Source organism: Crocuta crocuta, unplaced genomic scaffold, assembly GCF_008692635.1.
Source record: "Crocuta crocuta isolate KB4526 unplaced genomic scaffold, BGI_CrCroc_1.0 scaffold72, whole genome shotgun sequence".
In the NCBI taxonomy this organism is placed as follows: Eukaryota; Metazoa; Chordata; class Mammalia; order Carnivora; family Hyaenidae; genus Crocuta; species Crocuta crocuta.
In genome coordinates this window covers 7,313,912-7,323,257 of record NW_027529427.1, presented here as the reverse complement: position 1 = coordinate 7,323,257, position 9,346 = coordinate 7,313,912, and the positions used below count along the sequence as shown (strand labels likewise).

At 35.8% G+C, this 9,346-nt stretch overlaps 1 protein-coding gene across 5 annotated transcripts in view; it reads right to left on the bottom strand.

Annotated features, from left to right (window-relative positions):
* The window catches only part of ERC1 (ELKS/RAB6-interacting/CAST family member 1), a 490,295-nt gene that overhangs the window by 308,381 nt on the left and 172,568 nt on the right, over positions 1 to 9,346 (bottom strand). For all 5 annotated transcript variants that reach the window (XM_077759231.1, XM_077759233.1, XM_077759232.1 and 2 more), the window contains one exon: positions 7,835 to 8,028. In XM_077759231.1, coding sequence (XP_077615357.1) covers positions 7,835 to 8,028 — 194 coding nt within the window. The remainder of the gene's footprint in view (positions 1 to 7,834; positions 8,029 to 9,346) is intronic.

The window sequence follows — 9,346 nt, the reverse complement described above, 5'->3', positions numbered from 1 at the left end:
TACTCTCTAAGTGACAGTTCCCAATTACCTTTTCTATGTTGTTGGTTATGACACAATAAATCAGAGTAATTTAAGATTAACAATGACATTAAGTGAAATTTCCTATAGTTGCAAGTCTTTAAATAAGACTTGGGTAAATCCATGAAAAAAAATTAAGCTTACTCCTTTCAACAACGAGCAACTTCTAACCTATTTTATTGTTCATGAGTCACACATAGCTGATTCTGGCATCAAACTATAGCTCTAGGGAAATTAATTTGGAAGGAAAAAATCTGCACGTAGAATAATTATACATAACTCTAATGTTTGTACCTTTAAGTAAAACCTTAAGGTAACTACTAAACAAAAATTCCTATCAAGACTATAGTAACAAATGACAAGGTGCTGTGCCCACAAGAAACTCTGGGAAGGTGATGTAATAGAACGATGTAATGCTGTGTAACTTCTTCTAAATGAAATCAGTGAAATTCATCAAGGAGAAAGAAGAAAGAAACAAGCAGCTTCCTCAGAAAGCAAGCTGAAGCAAGCAGGATCAGATAAAGAACCAGTCATCTTCAGTTACAATATTCTTAGTATCTTTCTTTCTCTTTTTCGTTTTTTTTTTTTTTTTGGAAACAAACCCTTCTCCCTCAAGCAAGAACACACAACCTCCATAGCAGCAGCAGTCATTTCTCTTCTGCTCAAACTACAGGAAGACCATATTCTCTGACACTGAACTTCATGGGTCAAAGGTACATAACCATGAATTTAAAAGTAAGGAAATTCTTCCCTAAGGAACTATTTACCTCATGAATCATATGCTAGTAGATGCCAAAGCTATATATAACTTAATATTAATTTCTATACAGAAGATCTCTGAAGACATTAAACTGAATATCAATTTGGCATTTGATACTAAATTTATATTAAAAATTTATAAATATGAAGACTAAATACATGGGTAACCATTTTTAGGTTATATTGTGTAGATGCCTAAATATGCTATGATACCAATAAAAAACAATCAGAATCATAAAGTCCATTTTTCCAAAGAAAAGGTCCAAAAAATTTTAGGTCAATCTACATAAATAAACAGGAAGTAGGTAAAACAGTCAAATATCTAATTATAATAGTAAATATATTCATTTGTCTACACACATTTAAAATGGGGTACATAAGAAAGTAAAATTAATTTGGAAATACTTCCATTCACTCCCAGATTCTCTAAAACAATTTTATTTCCTCTTTGAATCCATCTTCAAAATCAATTCACCAAAGACAGAAGATGAACCATTACTTTATGTATCAGCTAAGCTAAGAAGAAAAATATTATAATGATTAAATTACGTCTAGCCATTATTTATACATATATCTCAGATTCAGAGATGTTAAAATGTAAAAATGAAAGTTATAGTTGGTATTTCACTGTGACAAAAGAGGATGGAGGTTATCTACATTTCTATCTAACTTACAGATCAAAAAATAATCCCCTCAATTATATTAAATTATACAAAAATATTTTATAGATGATTTACTTATACTTTTACAAAAGGAAAAATATATGCACAATTGTAAACACATTACAAACATACAGAAAAAAATGAATATAAAAATAATAATACCAGCAATGTAACTAACAAGTGATAAAGGACAAAAATCTACATCTGTTTGACTGATGAAAGATCTGAATATACAAGTGATAGATGAAAAGGGAAGAAACATGGGATGATTAGATAGTGAAATGAGAAAGGAGCTCTGTCTCTAAGTATTAACATACACATTGATTAGGCTCTCAATAATGTACAGTCACAGGACAGACTATGATAGACACTATAAGAATAGCATACATAAAGGAAAGAGAAATTACTACCTCAGAGAGATCAGTAAAGCTGGCTTTGTTTTCCAAAAAGATAACAATTAAAAGGGGTCAGATTCCCACAAAAGAATATGCAAAGAGAAAATTTTAGTCAAAGACAAAGGAGTAAGAAAAAGAAGTTAACAAAAAAGGACTCATCTTCTAATTTCGAAGTCCACTTTTTTCTGAAAACAGAAATAATTTTAAGACTACAAAACCAAATATTGAAAATAATCATCCTGTAAACTAGTTCACATTTGTCAACGTATTTTAGAAGATTTATGAAAAATAAAGACAACTCTATTTTCATAATATAACATTTCAGACACCAGTAATCTTTAAAAGCAAATCAAAAACTCAAAAGGCCAAATCCTTGAGCCATAAGATTTAAGCCTCGCAACTACCTTCCCTAATTTCTCCAAATACCACCAGAAAAGTTCTTTCTCTTACACATATACACATGCAAGTAACACCCAAGATTATATCTCACTCTTGGAAGGATAGGACAACAACCCCATTCTTTGTGTTCAAATTCAGCTCAGTACATTGATCTGAATCTACATGAAGTACAGATTTATCTTGCTTACCAAAATGAAATGGAGTTACTACTTTAGCAGCTCAGAAAGCTAATTCAGGGGCTGAATTCTGAGCAAAGTGAGAACACAAAATCAGGGACGGAGGGACAAAATTGACTAAAGTAGCTCCAAATTTTAAGACTAGATCATACTCCACTTTTAAATAAAGCCAACTGTTTATAAACCAGAATGTAATTCCCTTGGAAATAACATTATACATGTAGTTTAGGTTTTCTTGCTAGCCCATAAAATTTAACCATCAAAAAGTTAAAAAAAAAAAAACAAACAAAACAACTAGCAGTTCCTGGGTGGCTCACTCGATTAAGCATCTTGATTTCAGCTCAGGTCATGATCTCACTCATGGTTGTGGGATTGAGACTGTCAGGCTCCATACTGGGCATGAAGCCTGCTTAAGTTTTTCTCTCTCTCCTCCCTTTGCCCCTCCCCCAAGCACTCTCCTCTCTCAAAAAAAAAAAAATTTTTTTTTTAAAGTTTCCTCCATTATATTACTTACAGAACTGGCCTAATCATGTGTGTGTCTGTGTGTGTGTATACATGAATGAATGAATGAATGAATTAACGAACGAACGAATGAATAACAAAACTTGTCTCTGATTCTCTTGCTTTCTTAGAACATTAGCAGTAGTAGTATCCTGGCTTTCCCTCTCTATTTCATGTCTCCACCTACACAGAGTTCTACGGCCTGAAATTAAAAGTCCAGGATCCAAAATTACCTACTAGTCTTCAAACCAGACAACCTCCTAGCCATTATCATTCAATATTGGTCTTAAAAATTAAAAGACCACACATAAGAGTACAAAGTTCAACAATAAGTCCCTTCTTTTTGATAATCCTATATCCAGAGGTACATGTTAACTGGGTAGGTTGAGTATTACTTCTCAGGAGAGTTCAACCAAACCTCAAACTAAAACCTGATCACTGAAATTTCCAGCTACTACACAAGTCATGGAAAGATGACTGTGCTAGCATCATCACAAAGGAAAAGACAATAGCAGCTCTTTGTTGAAGTCTTAGTCTTCTGAAGCCAGAAGTATCTCTTTATTGAATCTAGACTGACAGAAGGGCTAAGAGTCAGACACCTGACTGACACCTGTTTGGACCTGGCAACAAAGTAACCCACATGTCAGTTCCAAAGTACCTGTCCTCTGAAACAGCGTCCCAGCACATGGGAAAAGCCTTTGGCCTCAGCAAGACTTTCAAGTGAATAGCCTCTGAATCATCTAGTTGTCTCTATCTTTCCCTTCTAGAAGGTAAGCTCATTAATAAAAACTTGAACACAGGAGGAGGGGAGAGGAGGAAGGAGGAAGGAGGAGGAGGCAGGAGGGAGGAGGAGGAGGCAGGAGGGAGGAGGAGGAAGGAAGAGAAGGGTGTATTTGAAAGCTGCTAAGAGAACTGATCCTAAAAGTTCTTGTTACATGAAAAAAAAATTTCTGTGACTTTGTATGGTAGCAGATGTTAACTACAGTTAATTGATTATTTTGCAATCTATACAAATATTGAATCATTATGTTGTATACCTGAAATTAATATAATGTCAGATGCCAACTATACCTCAATAAAAACAATTTTTTAATTAAAAAAATTTAAACAATCATTGCAGAAGTCTAAAAAGATATTAAATCAGAAGTCTGTAAAGATACTACATCAGAATTCTATCAGCCTACATTACTNCCTTTTTATTTATTATTGAGAGACAGAGCATGAGCATGGGAGGGACAGAGAGAGGAGGAGACACAGAATCTGAAGGAGGCTCCAGACTCAGCTGTGAGCACAGAGCCCGACATGGGGCTCAAACTCAGAAAGTGCAAGATCATGACCTGAGCAGAAGTTGGACACTTAACCGACTGAGCCACCCAGGTGTCCCTAGAAAAGAAATTCTCAATTACATTCACGGTTCCTAAGGCTAATCTAAATTGATCTGCTTACATAAAGACAGGTAAAGCTCTAGAGCTTTTAATCTTTGTGTTTTTCCCCCTTAAATTGATCTATAAAGACTATCCAAAATCACTGGGTGATAAGTTTTTTAAATGTCAACTTGACTAGGCTAAAGTGCTTAGTTACTTAACCAAACACTAATTTAGAGGTTGCTATGAAGGTTGTAATTAAATCCTCTAATCCATTTAAGCAAAGGAGATTATCCCAGATAATAAGTGGGCATAACTGAATCCTTTGGAAGGCCCCTAAAAGCAGGACGGAGGTTTTCCTAGGAGAGAAAAAACATTCTACCTGTGGACAAGGCTGAATTATTGCCTATACCATGGGATTTCTATCTTGATGGTGATGTTCTCTTCCTGTCACCGTGCCATCCAGATTTCAGACTTCCTTTGCCAAGTCCCCCACAATCATCCAAAACAACTCCTTGCAATAAATCTTTTAAATCTCCTTGTATAAATTATGTGTAGATAGATATAGATATAGATATAGATATAGATATAGATATAGATATAGATATCCTAGTTCTGCCTCTGGTCGAACTCCCAACTTATATACACCACAATATAGAATATTAATTTAGAAGTATTTCTTACACTTAATTGGGAAAATGTTTTATATGTGGAAATACATGGGTGGTCTTTACATAATCCTTTTAAAAACTGCAGTAGGTCAGCAGTACAAAAGTGGCACAACACTGAATCATTCCCAATAGGAGTTACTATCGTTCTACAAGAGCAATGAAAGGGACTATTCATTTTTATCTAGATCACAAAGAACAGGCCTAGGAATTCTTTATGGTTTAGTCTAAACCTTTTAACACTGGCAATCCTTACATAAGTACTAGGAAATCTGCAAAGAACACTAAGAATTTTCTCTAGTTTGATGATCATAACAGTCCACTTTTTTTTGCATTTAGAAGGTTGCTGAACACCCTTTAGAAATGAATTCTATATCCTGAATTACTGTATGGACCTACCGTCACATTAGTTAAGGGGGCCACTACTTAAAGGCAATGTCAGCATTAGAACAACCACATACAAGATGGGCTAGGAACAAAGACAAAGACAATCATAATCACAATACCTGAATCTTACCACAGAGAACACGTACTTTATCCTCAAAACAATGTACCCAAGAGGTACAGTTCAACTTGACCCATACTGGCTGTTCTTTAATTCTGATCAAGCAAAATTCTCAGCAAGCTTCAGCAGTAGCAAGAGCAGCAGTAGCAATTCAGTTTAGTACAGAACTGTAGCCTTACATAACACTCACTTTCCCAGGAAGTCCCAAACAAACCCCCCTGATGGTGCAGGGACAGAAACCTGGCGTGGAAGGTACAAACTGCGGGAGACTGGCTTTCTGAGAAACAGCATGGCCAAGAGGGGACACACATAAAAACACAGAGACCAAAACCCCAATGGATTAGGACCATAAGACAAATCAAAAGAAAGGTGAAGAAATTCAAATGATAAATTATGGGGAGACAGACACCCACACACAGGAAATAGTGGAATGGCAACACAAGAAGCAAATGGTTAGTAAGAAACACAGCAGCCACACACATGCATCTCAGTACTAAATATGGGAACAAAAGGAATAATATAATCCCAACTGTCTTTGACTATTATTCATATCTTAAACTGTATTGCTAAGCAAGAAATTATAAAGCCAGCAGCAAAAACTGAGTTTTAAAAACTTTCTTTTTTTCGTAGCCAAGAAACTTTGTGTCAAATCCTCAAAATTACAGTGCTACCTCGACAGAGGATAAAACTGCGTAGCACTTTTCAACCTTTTAAGTTATATTCTGTGGAAACCATATCATTTACAACTTTCTCAAAATGTGAAAAATATAGTAGATAATTAAAGCTATTTGTTGTGCTTTGAGTCTGAAATATAAACACATTTAATCCTATTTCTTACTATCTTTCAAGTCACACCCATCTCCAAAAATCAGCATTAGACCCAAAAATGAATCAAAGTTTCTCCATGCAAGCTGTCTGAAATAATGAGCAATAATTTCAATGTAGATATCTAATATAAGAAAACAGACTGAAAAATGAAACTTTAAGGAACCTCTTTTCTGAAATATTAAAATACTTAGTGGGAAGTCACTAAGCCATCAAATAGTATTGTTTAAAACCTATGCAGTACTGCTGCTGATTTCAGGCCTACACAACGCAGGGAGGCGTATATCCACATGAGTATGTAAGTGTGTGTGTGTCCTGGGGGAAAAAGGTGCAGCGCAAACATGAAAAAAGGCACAAAATCTAATCTTGAGACTCTGGTAATTTATTAATTCTGACCTAAAGAATTCTATCCATTTGTCTCATCCAGAACCAGAAAATACAACATAATATTTATAACATAATATCAAAGTAAGCGGAATCTAGCGAGTATGCAATCAGCCATGATTCATACTTTCACTACAGTGAAGAAAAATTGTGAGGATTAAACTTTATTGTTTTAGTTTCTTGAAACTCAAAGTTTCCATACTCTTCTATGGGTACAGAATAGGAGAAAAATTAATTCTAGGGGAATATCAAATTTACCAGTAACCCATAAATTTTAAACTTAATAAACAACTTATGAAAGTCATCTCAGATTTCCCAACCTTCAAGAACATGAAAATAAAATATTCCTAGGAATCAGCTCCAAGAAGCTAAAGAGGTTAGTGACTTCATTCTGTCACTGTCATTTCTGACTATTTAGAAGAATATGGGTGATTAATGAAGTTCTACTAGAAGAACTGCTTCTATGTACTTGTAAATTTATGTTAAATACATGCTGTAAAAGAAGAGGTCAAAAGATAAATATTTAATCTTTAGTATAAAACACTCTAATTAGAGGGGGCCAGACAGAAAATTCCAAGACAACTGTCTGGTTAGATCTGTAAACAGAGTTCATTTTGAAGAATTCAGAGACCCATAAAAATCATATCCAAGTCTCCTAAACTGTCCTCAAAATGTCCCTTTTTCTCCTAAATTTGACCTGTGCACTGACGTAAATTCCAGCTTGTCCCAAATACAAATTGTGTAAAGTCTAAAAATTCATAGCCAAAAAGAGCATCAAGCTCAATAAAAAGGTCTAAACCAATGAAATAATATTAACTTACCCTTGAACTTTAGGTTTATTTGCTATGTAAAGTAATTAAAAAGCTAGCAGCTATTTGTACTTTCCTAATTAGCCAGTAGAAAACTTCAGTTTCTCAACTGATGAATACTTTCTCACTTTCCAATGAATGATGTTGATGTCGAGAGCTTCCTAATATATCTCCATTCTATGTCACCTTTTAGATGTTGCAGCAATGAATTTACAATGACTTATAATAAAAAGTAGATTTAAAAAAATAACATAAGCACTAAGAACCTAAATTCCAAGAGGCAGGTATACTGAAAAAGTATGCCCCCAAAAGTATAGTTTTTAATCTTTCTAACATAGTGAGTCCACCATTCAGCTTCCCTTTCCTTACCTTTCCAACTCAGCAATCTTCTTATCTTTGTCATTCTTCTCATTTTCCACTTCTTTCAAGATTTCCAAGAGGCGATCAACTTCTGCCTGGGCCTTGCTAGATTCATCTTTGTACCTGGCAATCTCTCTCTCCAACTGCTGTATTCGGTCACTCATCTCTGGACTGGCTCTGGCTTCCAATGTTGCCTCATGTGCCTACAAAGAAAAGTGTTCAAATTCCATAAGACACATACAGTAGCAGTGGATTCTACAGTTCCAAAGGACTGTCTACATTTCAATTTATTTATTTTTTTAATGTTTACTTATTTTTGAGAGAGAGAGAGAGACAATGTGCGAGCAAGGGAGGGGCAAAGGGAGAGGGAGACACAGAATGTGAAGCAGGCTCCAGGCTCTGAGCTGTCAGAGCAAGCACAATGAAGTGTCTTGAACTCACGAACTGCAAGATCATGACCTGAGCCAGAGTCAGACACTTAACTGACTGAGCCACCCAGACATCCCTACATTTTAATTTAAACACAGCATTATCAAATATGCCAGTCCTCAATTTATGAAGTTTTTCTCTGCTTAAATATTACATAGATAAAATATCAGTAATAAACTGAGAAATAATTATCATGGATTTCAAATGGGTTTGTATTTATATGTACATCTCTGAATATTTATTAGGCCAAAAATCATTCAGAGAACACATGGTTGGTTGCCAGGAGCAAGGAGGGGTGTGTGTGAAATGGATGACAGTAGTCAAAGAAGACAAACTTCCAATTATAAAATGAGTAAGTTCTGGGGATGTATTCTACAGCACAGTCAATACGGTTAACAATACGGTTTTGTATATTTGAAAATTGTTGAGAAAATAGATGTTTTTAAGTATACTTTTTTCGGGGGGGGGGGGGGGGGGGGGGGAGGTGGGCAGAGAGAGAATCCCCAGCAGGCTCCAGATTGTTTAGTGCAGAGATGCAGGGCTCAATCTCAGGAAACATGAGATCATGACCTTAACTGAAACAAGATCTGAGACACTTAACTGACTGAACCACCCAGGCGCTCTGAGAGAATAGATTTTTTTTTTAAAAATTTTGTTTAACATTTATTTATTTTTGAGAGACAGAGCATGAATGAGGGAGGAGCCGAGAGAGGAAGACAGAATCTCAGCAGGTCCAGGTTCTGAGCTGTCCTCACAGAGCCTGAGGTGGGAATCAAACCCTTGAACCGTGAGATCATGACCTGAACCAAAGTCAGACACTTAACCAACCGAGCCACCCAGGTACCCGAGAGAACAGATTTCAAAAGTTCCACAACTGGAGTGCCTAGGTGGCTCAGTTGGTTAAGAATCCAACTTCAGCTCAGGTCGTGATCTCACGGTTTGTGAGTTCTAGCTCCACATCAGGCTCACTGCTGTCAGCATAGAACCAGCTTCAGACCCTGTCTCACTCTCTCTGCCCCTCCCCCACTTGAGAGGACGCACACTCTCTCAAAAATAAACATTAAAAAAAAGCTCCCACAACCAAAAAATAAA